Source organism: Polypterus senegalus, chromosome 6 (assembly GCF_016835505.1).
Source record: "Polypterus senegalus isolate Bchr_013 chromosome 6, ASM1683550v1, whole genome shotgun sequence".
In the NCBI taxonomy this organism is placed as follows: domain Eukaryota; kingdom Metazoa; phylum Chordata; class Cladistia; order Polypteriformes; family Polypteridae; genus Polypterus; species Polypterus senegalus.
The window spans coordinates 87,764,675-87,788,111 of record NC_053159.1 but is presented as its reverse complement, the minus strand read 5'-3'; the positions used below and the strand labels follow the sequence as shown (position 1 = coordinate 87,788,111).

At 38.0% G+C, this 23,437-nt stretch overlaps 1 protein-coding gene across 1 annotated transcript in view; it reads left to right on the top strand.

The window, feature by feature from the left end:
- LOC120531252 (contactin-associated protein-like 5) overlaps positions 1-23,437 on the top strand; it is a 558,720-nt gene that overhangs the window by 83,090 nt on the left and 452,193 nt on the right. Inside the window, exon 2 of the mRNA XM_039756501.1 lies at positions 14,667-14,777. Within this exon, the coding sequence (XP_039612435.1) occupies positions 14,667-14,777 (111 nt within the window). The remainder of the gene's footprint in view (positions 1-14,666; positions 14,778-23,437) is intronic.

The window sequence follows — 23,437 nt, the reverse complement described above, 5'->3', positions numbered from 1 at the left end:
AAATTTGGTGGAGGGTTCATCATGTTATGGGGCTGTGTGGCTAGTACAGGTACTGGAAACCTTGTTAAAGTTGAGGGCCGCATTAATTCCTCCCAGTATTAGCAGATTCTTGATAAGAATTTTCAAGAGTCAGTCACAAAGTTGAAGTTATGCTGGGGTTGGATGGTTCAGCACAACAACAATTCAAAGCACCATTCAAAATCTACCAAGGAATTCATGCAGAGCCACAAGAACAATGTTCTAGAATGGCCATCCCAGTGTCCAGACCTAAACATCATTGAAAATGTATGGCTTAATATTATTTGAAATTGGAAAAAATCAAATACTCAGTTAGAGGATCTGTACAGACGTTTTTCAAAACATGGCAGGATCTAATCAGTAATATTTTAAAATAAGTTTATAAAGCACAGAGAATTTATTAATTAAGGTATTTTTACAAGCCTTAAATTTTACACCATTTGGCTTGCTCTCTCTCTCAGGGGTGGGGATCGATCTGTTCTTAACTCAATTCTTTTTTTTGTAAAAACTTGATTGCTATGTATGGATTGTAATAAAATTAATAAAATTAAAAAAAATAAAAATAAAAAAAGAAAATGTATGGCTTGATTTGGAACAGGCTGTCTACTGACTGAACTGGAGGCATTTTGTATGGAAGAATGGTCCACAATACCACCAGTCAAAATTCAGGGACTTGTCAGCGGCTATAGCAGGAATCTGCAGGTTGTTACTTCAACAAAACTAAATATTGATGGGATTATTCCTTTGGGTCGCCCAAATTTATGCACCTGCCTATTTTTGTTTATATGCACATTAAATTGTTTCTGTTGGTCCAATAAAATATTTCACTACTGAAATGTTGCTGTTTCCATAAGGTATAAAATATGTTAAAATTAAGTTGCTGCCTCAAAAGCTTAGCAAGTTATAAACTGATGCAGTGATTTTTATCAGGGGTGCCCAAACTTTTACATTTTCTAAATTATATATATACATATCAACATACAGTACAGGCCAAAAGTTTGGACACACCTCCTCATTCAATGTGTTTTCTTTATTTTCATGACCATTTACATTGGTAGATTCTCACTGAAGCCATCAAAACTAAGAATGAACACATGTGGAGTTATGTACTTAACTTAATGGTTTTATTTCAGGTGACTACCTGTTGAAGCTCATCGAGAGAATGCCAAGAGTGTGCAAAGCAGTAATCAGAGCAAAGGGTGGCTATTTTGAAGAAACTAGAATTTAAAACATGTTTTCAGTTATTCAGTATTTCAGTTACCTTTTTTTTGTTAAGTTCATAACTCCACATGTGTTCATTCATAGTTTTGATGCCTTCAGTGAGAATCTACCAATGTAAATGGTCATGAAAATAAAGAAAACACATTGAATGAGGAGGTGTGTCCAAACATTTGGCCTGTACTGTATATTGTGACAGATTAGGGTTTTCTTGCACCCTTGTACCCTCAGGCACCACGTCAGACACCAGATAAAAGTCCAAATAATTATTATTTATTATAATAATAAGTGCACAAAGCACGCTCCTCTCCACAATTCTCCAGTAACAATAAACCATAAACCAAATCACAAATAAACCAATCCTCCACTCCCAGAAACTTAGCCACCCTGCCTCCCAACTCAGCTCATCTGTCTGGGATCTCCCACAGTCCTTTATACTCCTCGACACGGAAGTGTTTCTGAGCCCTCAGTCCATGTGATTATCCAACACTTCCGGGTCGGGTAATCTTCTCTTTTCTTCAGCCCGGAAGTATATCATTCCTTCCGTTTCCACGATTGTGAAATACTTCCGGTCTATAAGGAAAGTATAAGTCCCTGGGCCTCCCTGCAGCATTCTCCGGTGGCCCCTATGGTATCCAGCAAGGCTGTGGTGAAAAACTCCAAGTTCCATGATGCCCTGCTGGAATTCGGGGCCCTTCCATGTTGCAGGGATGACTCCATCTGGCGGTTTGGGGTTGTTGGCTGGGATACCAACCGGCAATCCCTCACAATATATATATATATATATATATATTCACACACACATACATTTTTATATATATATATATATATATATATATATATATATACATATAAAGTAGAGTTGGGATCCGAGAGACTGTGTTTGTGTGTTTGTGGAGGGATTGAGAGTCAAGGCGGGTGGGGGAGTCACGTGATCATCTCCTCTCCCATTCACCTGATTTCATTTACTTCATTTCGCTCCGAGCTGACGCAGTCTTGCCGTTCTTTTTCCTTAGTGTTTAGTCCTTTCTCCTTTACTGATTTACTGTTTAGTAGACGCGGAACTTACTGAATAGTATTTTTTCCTTTAGTGTTTCTGCTTAGTGTTTCTTAGTGTTTAGTAGACGCGGTGTGACAGTGTACCGCGGTGTTGCGGTTTAGTGTTACTTTCTACTTCGTTTTTGTACTTTAGTGTTTAATAATAAATAATAAGAATTCATTACATTTATATAGCGCTTTACTCAGTACTCAAAGCGCTAAAATAGTGAGTGATACTTAGCTGATAGCAGTGTAGAAGCAGCACAGCACAACGGAGCCGGTAGGACAGGTGGGTGTGGTAACGTAGGTGAGCGGCGAAAGAAAGCACAGCAGGAGGAGGAAGCAGGATTTGGATGTTCCAATACACAGCCATAAACAGTAACAGCCATAAGCCAGGTTAGTATGAACATCAGATCTGTCCCCGGTCATAGAGTACTGTAAGATGAAACGGGAGCAGATCAGCATAGCGAATATAATCACGGAGACAGATCATCCCGAGGTGCTAGATCGCCAGGTACAAAGAAATGTTCGTAGGTCTCGTCCCGTGATCCACAGACTCCGCTGTTCCCAGTAAAGTGGAGTCCATAAAATCTGCAAATATTAAGCCAAATCCATGCAATTCGAGTCAGCTGTATCCACGAACTATACATACAATAAAGGAAATAAAACAAGTGTAAGTGCAGAATTAAGGCGAATTGTGCGAAAAGTGTTGCTAACAGGGAGGAGCGGCAACAACAAGGGTGCACCAGCGTCCCCTCACCTGCTACAATAAAACAGTTAAAATAAAGAAGTTTAGTAGGCTTTTACTTTCTCATTTAGTGTTCTTCCTGGCGGTGTTGCCGTTTTTTAGTGTTAGTGTCTACTTAGTGTTTGTGTTTAGTGTTATGGAAGGAGTGATCTTACCACTGTAAGATTTTGCAATGAATGAGTTGGTAAATAATGATTATTTATCAACAGATCACATGAGCAAATTGAACGGAATTTTAGCTGCGCATACAATTTTCCAACCTCAAGAGGTTTTGCTAATGTGGACTCCTGACATACCTATAATGCCCATTCCACAAAATGCAAAACATATTCAAATGTTACCTTCTGCAGCTACTGAACGAGTGACTCACTGGGTGTGTACCTATTATGATGGTGCTGTAATTCATGTCTACGACAGTTTAAACGCTGATAAAAAAATTCAACTTCACCGAAGAGCAGCTTCGTTTCCTTCATGCTTTTTCCTTATAAACCTCCCACAGTTTATGAAGACACACAGCAACAATTAAATCATAAAGATTCTGGTGTATTCTCAATTGCATTTGCTGTGTGTATTTCTTTAGGTATTGACCCAAGTGATCAAGTTTTTACTATTTCTTCAATGCGAAATCACTTACAAATAATTTTTGTTACTCGACAACTGCTTCCGTTCACTGTCGAAAGTAGCCGACGGGTGACATCAGTTACAAGTATTCAGTGCGTTCAAAGACCTGTACGAAGTACGGCCACTAACACAGTCAATCAGAAAAGGGGAGATGACTCAGTGCAGGAAATGGGTATTGAAACTACCTTGGAAGACATGCAGTCAACGAGGCGATTAAACGGATCTCAAGAGACGTCTTCTAGGTTGGAAAAAAGCGCTTGGCTGCCAAAACCATATCCATATATATATATATATATATATATATATATATATATATAGAGAGAGAGAGAGAGATACATACATCTATACTAATAAAAGGCAAAACACTCACTCACTCACTCATAACTAATTCTCCAACTTCCCGTGTGGGTAGAAGGCTGAAATTTGGCAGGCTCATTCCTTACAGCTTACTTACAAAAGTTAGGCAGGTTTCATTTCGAAATTCTACACTTAACGGTCGACAATGTCCCCATATGGCCCCATCTTCACGAAATTTGGTAGGCGGCTTCCCTGCGCTAACCGAAACCGATGTACATACTTATTTCGATGGTATGACACCACTGTCGGCCGCCATATTGAACTTTCCAGCGGTCTTTGTTACTTATTGGGCCCATCTTCAAGAAATTTGGTACGCGAGTTCCCAATGTTAACTGAATCCTACTTACATACAGTACATATATACGTCCATAGCCTTCAGCTCGGTCCACACTCTGAATCCTCCAGGCACTCCTGACCATAATCTAATTTTGAAGGTTGGGGCACAAATAATGTTACTGAGAAACTTACAGCCACCGAAACTTTGTAATGGCACGAGACTTCAGGTCACATGCCTGCAAAAGAACCTAATTGAGGCAACTATTTTTACTGGCGGTGGCTAAGGGGAGAGAGTTTTTATTCCTCGCATCCCCGTTATACCCTTTGATCTCCCATTTCAATTCAAACACCTTCAATTTCCAGTAAGGCTCTGCTTCGCGATGACAATTAATAAGTCTCAGGGACAGACCCTACAAAAGGTTGGCATTGATTTGAGGCAAGATTGCTTTTCACATGGCCAACTACTGTATACATTGCATGCTCAAGAGTAAGCTCAGCGCACAGCTTGGTCATATTACAACCAGAGGGGCGAACTGACAATGTGGTATACAAAGAGATCCTTAACAAATAATTATTGGTACATTTTCCCTCAGTTTATTATTTAAAATTTTAAAGCAGTACTTCGCTGCTGCGAAGCGCGGGTATTTTGCTAGTATATATATATAGCAATGTGTCCCTGAATGAAGGGAGGCCCAAAATTAAAAAAAACAGTCAGTATCTGGTGTGGCCACCAGCTACTTGAAGTACTGCAGTGCATCTTCTCCTCATGGACTGGACCAGATTTGTCAGTTCTTGCTGTGAGATATTACCCCACTCTTCCACCAAGGCACCTGCAAGTTCCTGGACATTTCTGGGGGGAATGGCCCTAGCCCTCACCCTGCGATCCAACAGGTCCCAGACGTGCTCAATGGGATTGAGATCTGGGCTCTTCCACTGTGAGGATGATCAGCTGTCCTTCCTGTCTCCCTCTAGCGCTGTCTTAGGCGTCTCACAGTGCGGACATGGCAATTTATTGCCCTAGCCACATCAGCAGTCCTCATGCCTCCCTGCAGCATGCCTAATGCACGTTCATGCAGATGAGCAGGGACCCTGGGCATCTTTCTTTGGGTGTTTTTCACAGTCGGTAGACAAGTCTCTTTAGTGTCCTGCATTTTTAGAACTGTGACATTAAATGCCTACTTTCTGTAAGCTGTTAAGGTCTTAACGACCATTCCACAGGTGCATGTTAATTAATTGATTATGGTTAATTGAACATGCATGGAAAACATTGTTTAAACCCTTTACAATGAAGATCTGTAAAGTTATTTGGATTTTTAAAACATTATTGTTGAAATACACAGTCCTGAAAAAGGGACGTTTCTTTTTGCTGAGTATATATATATATATATATATATATATATATATATATATATATATATATATATATATATATATATATATATATATATATATATGTGTGTGTGTACAGATACCACCACCTTGCCTTAAATACGTGGGTTAGGAAAATGGATGAATGGATGAAGATATATATTTTATATAATATATACTGTATTATATATATATATATATATATATATATATATATATATATATATATATATATATATATATATATATATATATATATATATATTTGCTTCTTCATCTTAATAATAAAAAATTCAGTCCATTACGATTTGTCAAATCTAAATGCACATAGAGGTTCCTTAGCTAAAGTCTACGGGCCAAACTCGGAAATCATCATCTGGGCACATTTGAAAATGTTCACTTAAATATTTATGCAATAAGTGTATTTTTAAATTCAGAATGTCATTTCCTTATGTTTTTATACCTTTTAAGTATCTCTTCATATGTATATTTTATAAACAGCACAATCTGGAGGATCCGCTCTGTGTTGAACACAAAACCCTGCTACACCATTTTAAGATAAGCCCTGATTGAATTTCCTTCTTTCTTTCTTTCTTTCTTTCTTTCTTTCTTTCTTTCTTTCTTTCTTTCTTTCTTTCTTTCTTTCTTTCTTTCTTTCTGTTACTGTCTACTGAGATTAATATTTTAATACACTATTCTAAAGTTGCCACTTTTTAGCTCTTTTATTCTCTGCACAGATTGTGCAGCAATATTTCAAAAAAGCCATCAAACATAAATATTACTCAAAGTCCTTGTAACTTTATAGAGTCTCATGAAAATGCAGATAGATCTCTTCCACAAAGTAAGGCAAAAAAAATATTCTGGATGGTCTGGATGTGAATATCCTGAGTATGTGTTCAAAGTATATTCTTTCAATGGCTGTATTTTCATAAGTTTGCATCCAATTTCTGTACTCCATTCACTACATTGTTGCCTAGCAAATTTAGTTCTTTTTAACTTGGTTTACCCAGGTCCTTGTAAATTGTGTCTTGTACCATTTAAATTATTCATTGTTTATTAAGCTTCATTGCCCAGTTCAAAGTTCTTCAATTTTTCATGGAAATATTAGTAATACGCTAATTAGTAAACAGAAGTTTAATAACTGTGTATTATTAAAGAATACTAAATGTAATTAAATTTGTTGTAAGCAAAGTCATTCATGTAAGCTTTTATGTAAAGGCAAAGTTGAACTGTGAAATATTATAGTACTGTTCTTAAACTGAAAAGTTCAATATAAAGATGTTTTCACAAGAATAAAGTTTAACGTACGTTAGAGTGTGCTTTCTTCTTTAAATCTTTGTTTCCATTATATAATATTATAAAACAAAATGCATCAGGCTTCTCAAATAAACAACCTAATAAAATGATTTTCACTTTCTAGCAGGGCATAGTGGAATTATATACAGTGTTTCTACAAAGTATGCTTTTAACAACAAATATTTAAAAAGATTTATAATACTTGTTTGGAGCAAGTTCAGATTTCCTCACTATTTTAAATAAAGTAATGCTGTGCCCCAGATTTTTCTGCCTTTTTTTTAACTTATCCTTGCTTTAATGCCACTCATATTAAAAGTGACTCATTACTGTGCATTCTTCCCTCTTTCCCACTGTCCGTGGTGAATTTAGACTCCAATGGTAAACATTTTTGTTATTTAAGTTGCTCACAAACAGGTAAGTGTGATGACAGCATGATCATTGTGTGAATGGTGTCAATTTATCAGCACATTCAGAATTTAAAAAAACTGCAATTTTTTTTTTTTTTACAACATTTACAGATGATAAAAATGACAGATGGTAAGTGAAAGCCTGTGAGGGCTCACAATCACCATTCTTTGCTGGATTTAGGCTCACCCACACGGAGACATCTTAAAGGACTATGTGCCTCACTATCGCAGGCTTTTGTTAAAGCAGACGTAAAACAGTTTCATTTGTCTCTAAACAGTACTGTAGACTCTGCAAGTTGCGTATTTCTTCTACCTTATTTTTTACTACAGATTCAATTTCAAAAAACTTGGCTTATCATTATAGTTTCATTAAATTATTTTCCTTTAAATTAAAATCTTGAAATTTGCTAAAAGGAATGCCATAATTTTAGGAATACGGTAGTTTCAGGAATTTGTTACTTTCATAACGTCAACAGATTTGTTTTTTGCTGTTGAAACTTTTATTTGGCTTAAGTAATTCCATTTATTCCATTCACATAGGCACACAAAGAGCTTTTATAATTTGGTATCACAGAAATAGACACAGAGCCGGTGGAACATGACAACTACCATTCATGCAGATATGTCCCCATTTTTAAGTTAAACCAGCAATATTCCCATGGGGATTTACAGTTTAACTAAACAGCCATTTTTGTTGTATTAGCCATTGATTTGCAAACTGAGCACTCTGGCTGGTCACCAGACCTTCACAGTGTCTTATTTGTGAAGTGTAAATAGGTGATGGTGCGAGGAACCTCATCAGAACTGGCTGATGTTAAGAGTGGTGTTCCACGGGGGTCAGTGCTAGGACCGCTGCTGTTTTTAATATATATAAATGTTTTAGCTAGGTATATAAGTAATAAGCTGGTTAAGTTTGCAGATGATACCAAGCTAGGTGGATTAGCAGATAATTTGGAATCCATTATACAGTATCATTCCAGAAGGACTTGGATAGCATACATGCTTGGCAGATTTGTGAGAGATGAAATTTAATGTCAGTAAATGTAAAGTATTATATATAGGAAGTAAAAATTTTAGGTTTGAATACACAATGGGCAGTCAGAAAATCGAGAGTACACCTTATGAGAAGGATTTAGGAGTCGTAGTGAACTCTAAGCAATCGACTTCCCGACAGTGTTCAGAATCCATTAAGAAGGCTAACAGAATGTTAGGTTATATAGCACGATGTGTGGAGTACAAGTCCAAGGAGGTTATGCTTAACCTTTATAATGCACTGGTGAGGCCTCATCTAGAGTACTGTGTGCAGTTTTGGTCTCCAGGCTACAAAAAGGACATAGCAGCACTAGAAAAGGTCCAGAGAAGAGCGACTAGGCTGATTTCAGGGCTACAGGGGTTGAATTATGAGGAAAGATTAAAAGAGCTGAGCCTTTACAGTTTAAGAAGATTAAGAGGTGACATGATTGAAGTGTTTAAAATTATGAAGGGAATTAGTACAGTGGATCGAGACTTGTATTTTAAAATGAGCTCATCAAGAACACGGGGACACAGTTGGAAACTTGTTAAGGGTAAATTTCGCACAAACATTAAAAAGTTTTCCTTTACACAAAGAATGATAGACACTTGGAATAAGCTAGCAAGTAGCGTGGTAGACAGTAAGACTTTAGGGACTTTCAAAAATTGACTTGATGTTTTCTTGGAAGAAATAAGTGGATAGAACTGGCGAACTTTGTTGGGCTGAATGGCCTGTTCTCTTCCAGAGTGTTCTAATGTTCTAATGTAAAGTTGTGGTATTTAATGTAATCAAAATGTTTCAAGTCAGAAAATCTTTACTTAATTTTTTAGACTTTACTTCCTTTTTTAGGGTATAATATTAGTGTTATAATAACAAAGATAGAAAAATGACTGAGATTAATATACATTTCTGAGACATGCCTAATCCAGTTCAAGTTAGCACCAGACCAGAGCGTACCAGCCTTGGACAGAATGCCAGTCTGTTGCAGTGTCTATTCACACAAACATCTGCACAGAGTAAGTTTAGAATCACCAGTTCACCTAAGAGGTGTGTGTTTCTGGATACGGGTGGAAAAACCAGAGTGCTGTACTGGGTAATCTTTCCAAAATACAAAAAGATGCAATTGAAAGGAATCAAGAGCTAAAATAGTTGAGGAAACAGACCAAAGTTTATTCTCTGAAATCATATTAAGCTAGTTGTCCAAGCCAAAACACTAAACTTAACTATAGTCAGATATTCAAAACCAAAAAATCAAGAGCCATGAACACTAAATAACAAAAAGATCACCCTAAAATCATAACACCTGAAGAAAAAAACCTGTGCAGACCATGAAAACACCACACAGATAACAACCATGAGCCAAATAAAAACCCAGAATTAGTGAGGAAATTACGCTAACCTTGAATTAATGAGAAAATGAAATAAACACTTAACATCCCTCCACTATGATGAATTGTAGCAGATACTAATCTGTAAGCCATTGTCATGTACTGCTTTCCATCAGTTCCCACTCACATCTGTCCCTCTCATAAAAACCCAGAGAGTGTAATTTGCATTCCAAAACAATATGGAGCAACTACTACCGCTAATCTCTGCTTTAGGCCTTTGGAACCAGAAAACATCATGCTACGACAGCTACTTTTTCTTCATGGTTCAATAGTTTGAGCTGTCATGTCAGATTACTGAAAGTAGCAATTTTCAGTTATAGCCTTCATTCAAATAATCTCCGTGAGTTGGAGGCACTCGCTGGTGCACTCCCATGAAAGCAGTCGTGTAATTTGACATGTCCAGCAACACACGGCATCTAGTCCATAACTAGATTTTTGTCTTCAGTCATAAAGGTGGCTTTGTGTATGTTGAGGTGACAACCAATGAATGGTCATCCAGAAGTACAGTATAATGCAAATAATGCAGTGAAGAGGAATTGGGAATGCGGAGGCTTTGGACTTCAGAAAATGGAAGGAGCGCTCATCTGTCTGATGTTTTGTGCTTTACATAATTTACCACAACAGAATGGAAAAAGACAAAAAGGAATGCGATTGTGGCTGAACTTGCAGTAGTCGTTAACCCTTCATAGAGTGTCAGCTGTGTCAGGCAGCAAGCCATTGGCTGTCAGTAAAAAGGGGGAGTACAACAAAATACTTATTGTTATTGTTAATTTTTTATTAGTTATTATTGTTAAATGAGTTGTTTTGTTTTCTTTTTTCTTTATTGTTTAATTATTCTATATTATGGCTGCTCACTTTTGTTTTAAAGGTAGCACCCGGGGGCAGGGTGCTCTTATTTTTGCTGCTGCACTGTTGTTAGGGTGGCTGACTGGGTTTCAGTTTAAGTTCTCCTCGTTCCTTAGTTTAACCACTAGAATCGCAGAGTTTCTCACTCTTTTTCTGTAGCTACTTACTAGGACTTTTCCATTTTGAAACTGAGTTTCTTTTTTTCTCCTTTAATATAAGTATTTTCTTTTCAAGGAAATTACTGTTCTGGTCTTGGTAGCATATGGGCTTTGGTTTCCATTTCATTAGGGATCTTTCCCTTTCTTGGCTTTTAATTAGAACAGACTTTACTTGTGACTGATTGATCAGACCAAGGAGGCCAGAAAAAAGGTTGGGGTGCCAACTGGGCCAAAGGAATGGCCATTCAGTGGGAGCTCTGTCACCATTGAGGTTCAAGTCTACCTGTTTTTGTAGTGTCCTGGGCAGAAGGAATGGTGTCTGCAGGGCCATCTTAACAGCATTATAGGCGCCCCCGGCAAAGCACTGCACTGGGGCCCCTACCTACACAACCACTCAGCAAGTCATAACATACATAGATTAGCGTGGTGCGTCCAGGCAACTGCCCAGCGTACCCAGCGTGCCCATGCGTTAAGACGGTCCTGGTGGAGCCTTCTCTAGGCACTGTGGGCAGGCTAGATTCCGTCATTGGACATCTTCTTAGAACTGTGGTGGAGAGCTAAGAAATACTTAGTACCAATGCAACCTCTCATCCCAGGGTAAGATTGTTTTCCTTCTTTGAGTCTGGAATGTGATCCCCAGGCTTGCATGCTTTACAGCTAAAGAAAGTGTTCAGTTTAGGTATGAGTTTGATTTTTTATTTTATTTTGGGGTTCTTCCTCTTCTGCAGTGGGCTTGCGCCCTGCCCGGGATTTATTCGCTGCCTCGTGCCCTATGTTGGATGGGATTGGCTCCAGCAGACCCCCGTGACCCTGTAGTTAGGATATAGCGGGTTGGATAATGGATGGATGGATGGTTCTTCCTCTTAATGTATGAACTTAGAAAATATGGTATTGGTGTTGTGCAACTTTGTTTTATATTTTGAAATGATCTCTTTGTGTCCTTTAATATCTTAGTTTTCACCAAATGTTTGCTTAATTCAGGTACAATTAATAAATTAAACAATTCAGCTTAATAAAGTGAAGTTAATCAAGTTTTTGAGTCAAGTGTTCTGTACTAAAGCAAATCATAACACAACAGGTGATTGAAAAAAACAGGTTACATATGTAACAGGGAAAGGAAGGAATAAAGCCAGGGAGATGAAAGGAGTGAAAGATGAGTAGGTGTAAGGAGCACCTAGCATGGAAGATCAAAAAAGAGATTAAAACCTAAGATGATCATTTAGTGCAGGAGGAATGTGTGGTCCCTGCTGGAAAATAAGTCTAGTTTTTTCAGCTTTTCTTCAAAGGGTGCCCTTGAAGCCCCGTGAATGAACACAAAAGGAAAGATCTCATGGGCTAGAATGAAGCATTGTGAAATGTTCTTAAACAAACTTGAAATAATCTGCAAATTGCTTCTAAGGTTCCTTTATTCATAGGGCTGGAGACTATTTGCAAGAAATGCAGTAAATACTATTTTTGGAAATGCAGCAAATACAATTTTCTTTTTTTTACGTGTACAACACCCCATTCTGTTTTTGTGAAAGTGAAAATTCTACAGAATCTAAACCAATCAAGAAGGTTATGTCAAAGGGTCACCAAGAGCATACAGAACATAACTCAGTTTATAAAAGATGCATTTTTCATGTCTTCTTTCACTGAGAACTGTTATGGCTTTTTTTTGCACTCTTGATTTTTTGTGATTATTTATGTAACAACTTAAGGTGGTGTGAAGGAATGATCGACAGACATCAGCAGTAGTTAATAGGCCTTCGAAGGACCGTTGATTTATTTTGCTTTGTCGCATACTAAGATTAACTCAAGCTTTAGGTCTCAGGAGATGCCTTTTTTCATCTAATGACACACCCTTGTGTCGCCCAGTCAAAATTGCCACTGTTATGAATCATTGGGAAAAGACAGAGGGATAAAACATTGTTAAAAAGCAAGTGAAGTATATAGTCAAAAGTCATTCCTATCTTTTTCCGAAGCCTATATGCATAGTTCAGGAAAACTCAAAAGACCATATAGCAAAGCATACAGCACAGCACAAATATAGTAATTTGGTCCAATCTCATATAACCTGGGAATGCACAGTGGTGACCTTATATACTGTAGTGTAAATGATGATGCTCACCTGTCCATTCCTAGTCAGTGAGTACTGTAATGAAGGGTGACAGTTTCATCAAGAAAAGACATAAAAATTCAAAAAAATGCTTTTAAGCATGTTTCAAATACTTTTTTAAGATGCAGAATAATAGTCGGTATAGGTCAAACCTTTTATGGCAAAAAATATATTTCAAAAGAGGTGCATAATAAAGCCAAGGAGAAAAAAAGCCAAATCACAACAGCCATCACAGCTTCTTTTATGCAGCCCTAGCACACATACATACACATAGCTCTAGCCCCCTGTAGATTGTCACAGGTCCGAGGAGCTACTTATCTTCTTTGCCGACTAGCTACCCCTTTGCTGCTCCAGAAGACAATACTCTCACTCCATTCAACAGCTGAAGTCTTTGGCTCATGATTCAGTGACATACAAATGCTGCATTCCAGTTTACCTTTATGATCTAGAAGCCAGTTTTAGATAATCAGACTGCGTCTTTGTCCAGCTTTCTGGATAGTCACCTTGCTCAGTCACAGTGTTGTCTTTGCTGGGATTTCAAAATATCTACATCCATACTATGATGAGAAGAGGAGGTTATAAGAGATCTCTGGGGTTTGTGGTATTATTGCAGATTGGCTCTACTTCCGCTACCCTCTTGTTTCTATATGCTTGCAGAAGCCCATAGTAACACTGCAACATACATAGTGAACCGTTCTATACAGCGAACCCCTCCCACATATTAAACTGACCAATCTGAGCTCCTCAGGCTTACACATTATCATATTCCATCAATCTTTAAATTAATGCAGCATTTAAAGGTTGATTTTGTTTTTTCTTATATATGTCTCCCATGGATTCAACACATAATTAAAAAGGAGCTGCTAATCTTAACATTGCAAGATACACAGAAGTTAGAGAACACTTAAATTCAAATATTTCATGAGGAAGAATGGCATTCCTGATTGTTCCTGTCCATGTCAAACCCTGCAAACAATGGTGGATAAGCACAGATTTGGATATAAATATAAGGAGCCCAAATGTATGCAGTCATCCACATTGTAAATTTATATTATGCCTCAATAAATGTATACTATTTAATGAACATAATTGAATTTTTTTTTTACTAAAGCTTTAAAACTGCATTTTAGACTCGGTGGCTTTCATCTTTAATTCAGAGAGTGAGATTAGGACAATTAAACAAGAATTAGAAAGGAAAAAACTACACCTTCCATCTTTATAATGCTAATCATAGATTAACTGACCAAATAATTTCTTCCAAATCACTCAACCAGAAGAGCAAGACAATATACCGATTTCAAATTCTTTGTTATCCTTTTGTCGGCAATGAAATTACAGGACGTGCTCTTGTGAAATAAAATGACAATACCTCTTAAATGCAAACAACAGTGAGCTGGTCTCCATTTCAACAGTAATGTGTTTCCTAAATCCCTCTCAGCTATTCCTAATTTTGATCAGATATTCCAATATCTCCTACCTAATATTACTCATACCTCCTAGTAAATAACAACTATCTTCAGCAACCAGACTTGGCATATACATAAGAATTTCATTTACAGGCAGGTCTTACAGTCTGATTTAATGCTTGTTTGAAAGGACACATACAGTGGAGGGTTTTGTAGCCCTCATAGATCTGGAATTATTTGTTACTGCATTCATAATCCAAGAAATCTAAACTTTGCATCACACAAAAATAAACTAGTAAATGTAGAAACTTCAGGCAGTGCTGACTTGACTGCAGACTAGAGATTACCATCAGACCCAGCCTTGAATCTCAATTGCCTTACATTTGTGTCCCTTTTTCTCTGCCTTTACAGATAATTGTGATGATGCCCTGGTATCAGCATTGCCCCGGACATCTTTTGAAGGCTCATCTGAATTCTCCAGTAGCCACTCTGCACATTTTGCGAAGCTTAACAGAAGAGAGGGTAAGAATTAAATGTTTCAAAACTTTAGTGTTAGCTGTTTTGGCGAATTCACTATTCTGTTTAAGTCAAAGGCTTTCCAAGACTAATTATGTATTCAGTTAAGAAACTGAGATATTCTGGCCTTTCCAAATGTATAGTTTGGATTCACTTCAAACAAAACTGCATGATGTGCAAATTCATTTTTTTTTTGTGTTTTGTCAGATGAATGTAGACAATGGTTAAAACACAATTGTAAAGTGACATTTGCCAAATGTTTTTTACATTAACATAATGGAAAACAATCCATCTATAGCAGGTCAAGTCTTAACAACTGTTAACCAAACATAATATTAAATCTATTTTTGTTTTTGGTAAAATATAGGCAGACATTTTCTAAAGTAAAAAATAAGGCTTATTCCTGAATGTTTGTTACACATTATAGCTCTTGTGGCCCACCACGCTGGTACTGCCAGCTGAACCTGACACAGACACGTGTGGGACAAAAATTCACGGCACACAAGTTTTATGTTTTCTTTTTCCCTTGTGGGAAACACCTTCCTCATTCTCCACAAGTATAACACAGTCCCAGCACAAGCACAGCACAATACCATACGTCTTTTCCTTCTCTTTATCTTTCTCCACTTTCACTCCTCGGGTCAAGCTTCGTCGCTCCTCCTCCTGACTCTGGCTCCCCAAGTAGTGGCTGCTGGATCTTTTTATAATGCACCCGGAAGTGCTCCAGGTGCTTGATTACTTGTTTCCGGCAACACTTCCGGGTGTGGCGAAAGAACTGCCCATAGTGGCTCAGCAGCTCCTACTGCAGCACCCCCGACAGTGCCTGTGGATCCCAACAGGGCTGCACCACGCTCCAACTGTCATGCAGCCCTGAGGGAGTCCGAGGCACGGCTGCAACACAGGGGGGGTTGCCATCTCGCGTCCCGGGGGAGGTAACACTCTGGCCAAACTTGCTCCCCCAGTTTTCTCAGTATGGAGGCGTCCCAGCCGGACAAGAGCCCTGGATACATACTACAGTCTTGGTAAGTAATGCATTCACAGTGACATAATTACAAATATGACAGTAGCAGACTGAAAAGAGCTGCTGCTCCTTAGCTCTATGAGGCTGGATTTGAATTTGAGCTTTGTCAATGTCTACATTAAGTTTTCATGCATTGCTATCTCTAGACAGTTTTTACTAACATTCCAGTTTTCTTCCCACATTCTACAAATGTGTGTGTTAGACTAATTGATGACTTTGAAATTGCCTGATGTGGGTGACTTCAATTCCACGATAAAGCAAATTTTGGATGAACCCTGAATGGATGGATGCATCACTGAGATAGTATCTACAGTAAATCCTAAGTATTTCTGTCAAGTATACACATACAGTACACAGCAACAAACATGTTTTCATATGGTATGTGTTATGTACATATTTACAGCCATGTGAAAAACTAATTACACCCCATGGAAATTGTTGATGTTTTCAACATATTTGAAAAGCCAAGCATTAGATCTTCATGCAAATAATGAGTGCAGATAGAGATGATATACCTGAACAAATGACACATAAAAATTGTATGGTGGTATTTATTCTCATAATCTAAATTAACAAAAAGGCAGATTTGTCATGTGGAAAAAATAAGTACACCCCTACATTTATCATCACTAGTGATGAGCGGACTTCTCAGCAAGTTTGGACAAATCATGGAAGTGTTCACGAATATCACCAAAATGCATTGAAGTCAATGGGGAAAGACTAACTGAACTAGATTTGACTGGATTAAAATGGTGCAATCATCTTTAAAGTGTCCCTCAGGGCTAGGGAAACATCTGGCAACTATACTGGACCAATTATTGTGGCCAAAAAGGTGACCTGAGCTGTACAGAAGCAGTACCAACTACTGTACTACCATGACTCAGTGAGATCAAGAAGATAAAAATGCAGTAAGAGCCGCGCAATCATATATTTTATCAAAACAAAGTAGAAATTCCAAAATCGCAGTCAAAGTCAGAAAAAATACGTGGGTCATTTAAAGGCAGAAAATTCAAAGTGATTGAAACTGCTGACTTGTTTTGTTTTTTGAAGTCACACTGAAGGCTCTCCAAACTGTCTGTACTGATGCTTTGCATATCTTCTTCTAAAAAAAAAAGATAGAAACATCTTGTAGATAGTAATAAACCTTTCATTATTATTATTATTATTATTATTATTATTATTATTAATATAATTATTTCATGGTCTCCTCTGTGGGTGTGGGGGGGAGGGTGGATTGTAAGGCTCCTTCAAGGCTTGTTTTTTATCTCCACGTGGCCAATTATGCATGCACATGGCACGTACTTCCTTCTCTTATACTGACATGGAACTCGAAGATCGACCTGCACATTTGGTAACAACTAGAGATACCTCGTTATTTATGCTGTATACTATATTGTAGCGACCCGTGGTGGAGTCTTTAAAGATTTTAGAGCCGAACTCTGCCGTGCACCTCTCCCAAGCTGTCGGCTAGCGGATTGCCAGCGTTATGCACGCAGCTGCACCCAGCTCTTTAGATAATGAGCACTCGTGTCCCATACACCGCACGACTCCGAGTGTCTCTGCAATAATTGCTTAGATAGAATCTTAGCAATGATACACCTCTGTCCTGTTGTATCTTTTTATTAACAGATAGCCAGTAAAACAAAGCTTTTTTAAAACTCATTGTATAGCCATTGTCAAGGTCATTTACAGAGCCATCTTTCTCATTGATGGTGACTATTTACAATAACAACAACCCCGGACGGCGATAACCCAACCCACCCCACTGATTGAGCACAAACACATACAACACTTACAACAAGAAAGACAATTAGGTTACTAAGTTAATTTCGACACAACAATAAGCTTTACATAAATTACCCATAAATTCCCCACAAACTATTTACATAAATTACCCATACGGCGTCACTCCGCCAGCGCTTGCTGCCGGGTCGTTACAATATGTTTCATAAACATAAAATTTTGAGAACCTGTGTTATTTACTTATCTGTTCTACTATTAACTAAATCCTAAAGAGTCTGTAATGTAAATGATCAGCACTATATATCCTGGGGAGGCGGTCCCATCCAATGTTGGCTGTTACAGCTGTGGGTGATGTCACGCCGGCCTCACAAAGCATTATGGGGTTCTGGGGAAAAGATTTCTCCCTAACTGGACAAATTATCAGTAAATAATTTGACGAACAATGGCACACACGAACACAGCAAATTCATTACGAATAATTCTTTGGCAAAATTCACTGATCAACACTAATCACCACTTAAAATCCAAAACATTGGAATCAAGTGTTTTAGAATACTCCTTAGGGAATAATGTAGGTAGAACATGTTCTATTTAAACCAAAGATATCTGGGGTCAGCTGTTCTTTTTGCTATTGATGCATTCAGTGTCAGTATGTCAAGATCAAACGAGCTCGCAATGAACCTCAGAAAGAAGGTTGTGGATTCCTATGTCTATTAAGGTAATTAAAAAGATAGTCTACTTATCTGAAATCAATCATTTCACTGTAAGCAAAATTATCTACAAGTGAAGTAGATATCAAACGACTGCTAATTAGTCCAGGGTTGTTCGGCCCAGCAAATTCCTCCTAATGATAACCATGTGATACTAAAAGAAATCAACGAGGACCCAAAAATTTGATGCTACAGGTCTTGCAGAAGTTGGTGTCAAAATGCATTCATCTACAATCAGAAAGAGATTGTACAAATTTGACCAGCATGCAAGGTGTGCCAGGGAAACGCCTTTGCTGTCCAAACAGAATATCAGAACAAAACTACAGTTTGCCACAGTAATACTAGACATGTTTGGTGCAAACTGAAAACGGTATTTTATTAGAAGAACCTCATATCAACTGTGAAGCATGATGGTTGAAATGTTGTGGCTTGAGGTTGCTTTGATGCCCCAGGGTCCGGGCAACTTTCAAACATCGAGTCAACTATGAATCCTGAATTACATCAGAGTGTGGTTGAGTAGAATTTGAAGCCATCTGTCTGAAAGATGAAGCTGGACTAGAAATGAACCTTTCAACAAGATAGTGAAAAATTAAGCTGAAATAGAAATGAACCTTTCAACAAGATAATGACTTGAAACACACTAGCAAATCCACCAAGAAATGGCCTTGATGTGGATCCTATTGAAATGTCAGTCATTATCCAACCTGCTATATCCTAACACAGGGTCACGGGGGTCTGCTGGAGCCAATCCCAGCCAGCACAAGGTGTGAGACAGGAACAAACCCCCAGGCAGAATGCCAGCCCACCGCAGTAGATAAAAACAATACAAATTTATTTTAAAATCTCAGTTATGCTGAATATTCTGCACAACAAGGACAATTTAGGATCACCAATGCACCTAACCTGCATGTCTTTGGACTGTGGGAGGAAACCAGAGCACCCAGAGGAAACCCATGCAGACATGGGGAGAACATGCAAACTCCGTGCAAAGAGGATTCGTGAAGCAAACCCAGGTCTCCTTACTGTGAGGCAACAGTGTTACCACTATGCCAACATGCTGCCCTCTATTGAAATGTTTTGGGGGAATTCGAAATGGGCAGTACATGCACGGAAGCCCACAAATATCTGGCAAATGAAGGAATTTTACATGAAGGAGTGATCAAACATTTCACTGAGTTGATGTTCTGCTAAAAGGGTAATACCATCTTCTGAGGCCATGGCTGTACTTACCTTTTCCCCAGTAGACCATTACATCTCTTGATATTTTTATTTAATAAATGATTGAAAAGGCAAATATTCCTTGTGTTTTTATTCATGTGTAGCACCTTTATCTGCCAGCACTATTTGCATGAACATCTACTGTTTGCTTTTTCAAATATGCTGAAAAAGTACATTTCCATGGTGTTTACTTACTTTTTCACATGACTGTACACAGTTCTATTTAAGACTTGTTTTACCCCTACTCCCAGTTCCATAGTTAAGAGCAAATTCTCAGCTATGTTTCATATACTGTAGATCTTTCCTTTCACTCAGGGATACAGTACATACATTGTTGTTGCACTTGCAAGAGTTTGAGTACCCTTGTGCTGTCAAGACGCACAGGGAACAGGCTGTCATTTACAGTACGTATACAGCAAAGTTGCACTTACCACTAAAATTAATCACTAGATGTTTATCCAGAGTTTTGGTATGATCAAATAGAAACACACGGGTCCTTCAGGGTCCTTCTTTTTTGTCACTGACAAACAACAGAGTGTATATGTATCTGACAACAAATAGTGAACATGGTGTTTGACTCAAGAAGCCTCTATAGCTTCAACTGAATAATAATAAGCACTGAAATGCAGTGTGCTGTGTGAAGTTTATACATCTGTTTTTTTTTTTAAATCAACTTTATTTAACTTCATAAGCTGTGCTAAGACCTGAAATTATGTAATGGCACTTAAATTTGCACTTTTTTTGCAACTTTAAAGGCAACAATGTTCACTCGCCTTATTCTTTGTCTTCTTGGAGTTGTACCAAGGAGGATTATGTGGTAGCAAAGAATGGGTAGGTGGAAAGCTGTCAAGCCTCCTTTTATTTTTTTTCTCTGCATTTTCCATGCCTGTCAGGCTCTAAGAAGAGGTAGCAGTTTGAATGGGATAGGCACTTTTTGTAAAGCTTTTAAAATTTAAAGATATGAAATAATTGTAGAGATTGTCGTAAAATGATTTTACATGTATAATGGAAAAGATCGACTACTTTTCAGAACAAAATAGAGTGCATGGGTAATCATCAAGACTTTTACTTTAACAAACTGTGCTTTGCTATATAGTATGTACTGTATGTTTATATAAAGCAGATAAAACCCAAGCCAAAAGTTTTGGTGCATTGTTTGTTAGTTTTGTTAAATATTTCATTATTTTTTCATCATCTTGTTTGGTATGTCATCATGGCACTATTTTGGGCTTTTGTTGGGACCTTTTCTGTTCACAATAACATTTTTGCCCATCAAGTGATCAATGGGGGCACCGTGTCTGATGTTGTACAACAGCTTACCCAATTTAGGGAAAGGCCTTTCGGGAAGATGTGACTTTGGTTTGGTTTTGGTTTACATCTTTTGGTTCAAGTCTCATATTTTTGGTGAATGATTGATTTGACTTCCTGGTTCAGACTACTTGCCTGTTTACAAAGTACAATACATGGCTATTATCTGGCTTGTCCTTTTCAGTCCTATTAATTTCCAGATTTGCATTTCCTATTCATTTTTTTGTAGAAGAGCCTTTCTTTCCTAACAGCATCAGTTGCTTTGAAGGTAGCCATTTCAATGTCTGGCCTTGTGGACACACACAGCCAGGGACAGAGTACTGCTCTCTACTAGCAAATGGGTTTCTTTATCCTCATCCGAGACCTCCATGGCCTCCCTGTTTTAATATAGGGCAGGCATTTCTTGTTCTCTGACATATTGGGGGGAATATTTCATACATATTTCTAGGCTCCTTGTTGCTTTCTAATTCTGTTTCTTTCTCGCTAGCCCTCTCTATAAACATATTGAATATTTTCCAAGCTATTGAACGTTCTTCTGCCCTTATGTGTCATCACTGCTAATGCATATTCTTTACTATCTCCTAGACCAGTGCTGGGTTCTGGTACTTCTTGTCCACCAGACTGCTCACCACGTCATACTTTATATAGAATAGAAGAGCGACTTAATGGTTAGCAGTGCTGCCATACAGATTTAGATTTCTCTAGGTCATCTATTTTTTCCCAGATCCCTATGTGTATTAAGTTGATTGGAGAATCTAAATTGGCCTTGTGTTGTTATTAGTTAGTGAGCAGGCCCTGAGGTGGACTGGAACTACACTCAGGGATGCCTTCTGTTAAGATAGACTCCGGTCTCCTGTAACCCTGATTTGGATTAAGCAGTTCTGAGTTTAGAATTGTATGTCATATACATTGAGTGTACAGTGGGTTCAGAAAGTATTCTGACCCGTTCACTTTCACATTTTGTAAAGTTGGTGCAGTTAAAATCTCTTAAATTTATCACTCAATATCCCAGAATAACAAAAACAGGACTTTGATTTTTTTTTTTTGTTAATATGTTAAAAATCAAAAACAAAAATATTAAATTAACACAAGTATTCAGACCATTTGCTATGATACTTGAAATGTGGCTCAGGTGCAATCCATTCTATTGATCATCGTTGAGATGTTTCTGCCTCTTTTTTAGAGTCCTTCGCTGGTCAATTCCAATGAATGGACATGATTAGGAAAGATACATAACCAGTATTTAGAAGTTCCACAGTTGACAATGTTGAAGTTCCAAAGAGTTCAGTGTCCTCCATAATGTTAAAATGGGAATAGTTTGTAACAACTATGACTCCTCCTACTCATGGCTGTCCAGCAACACTGAGCAATCATAAGAGAAGGGCCTTGTTATTAGAGGTGATCACACTTTGACAGAGCTCCAGAGAACCTGTGTGAAGATGTGAAAAACTTCAAGAAGGTCAACCATCACTACAACACTTCAACAATCTGGGCTTTATGACAATGTGGCCAGACAGTAAAAGACACATGGAAGCCCACTTGAAGTTTGCCAAAAACGCATAAAGGACTCTGAGACTGTGAGAAGCAAGATTCTTTGGTCGGTGGAAACAAAAATTGTAGGATCGATGGAGAAAATGGGCACTACTGTTGTGTGGTTGTTTTTTAGTGGCAGTGACTGGAAGACTGGATATGGTTGAGGGAAGCCTGAATGGAGCCAAGCACAGTGATATCCTTAATGAAAAACCTGCTCCAGAGTGCTCTGGACCTCAGACTGGGCTGAAGATTCCATTTCCAACAGGAAAGACCCTAATCACAAAACAAAGACAACACAGGCGTCGCTTAGGGACACCTCTGGGAAAGTTCTTCAGTTGCCCAAGTCAGAGGCCGACATAAATACAGTTGAAGATCTCTGGAGGAACCAGAAAATAGCTGTCTCCATCCAACCTGACAGAGTCTGAGACGATCTTTAAAGAAGATTAGCAGAAAATCCCCAAATCTAGGTGTGTGAAACTTGCTGTGTCATACCCAAGAAGACTATGGGCTGTAATTTCTGCCAAACAGGCATCAATTAAGCACTGAGTGAAGGGTCTGAATACTAGTGTCAATGTGATATTTCAATTTTTTACTTTTAAAAAATGGGCAAAAAATGTCTAAAATTTGATTTTTGATTTGTCATTCTTAGGTTTGGAGTGTTGCGTGACGTGAAGGAAAATGAATTTAAATGGTTTAAACACAAGGCTACAACTAACAAAATGTGAAAAAAGGGAATCCTGTGTATATTCAAAAGCAGTTACATATACAAAGAGTGTGTTTCTTCACCTATGAAATAGACCAAAGAAAGCTAATCACTTAATGAGTCATTGATTGATCTGCATAAATAATCTGATTCCTGCAATGATCTCTAAGAATAGAAGGTGCTGTATATAAATGTATTCCTTAGTGAAAGTATTGGAAATATATTTTTTTTACATCTGTGAGACTATGAATTATGATTCCTATTTTATGCTCCCTCCCCTGTTGCCAGGCAGCAGCTGTTTAGCCACACTCTTTATAGACTGATAAATATTATGGGGAGACCAGAATTTCCAAGTGTCCCAAGAGCTGGTGAATTAAGTTGCTCTTCTTCATTTTTTTAAAGAAGCTTTATTCCTAATTAACACAAATTT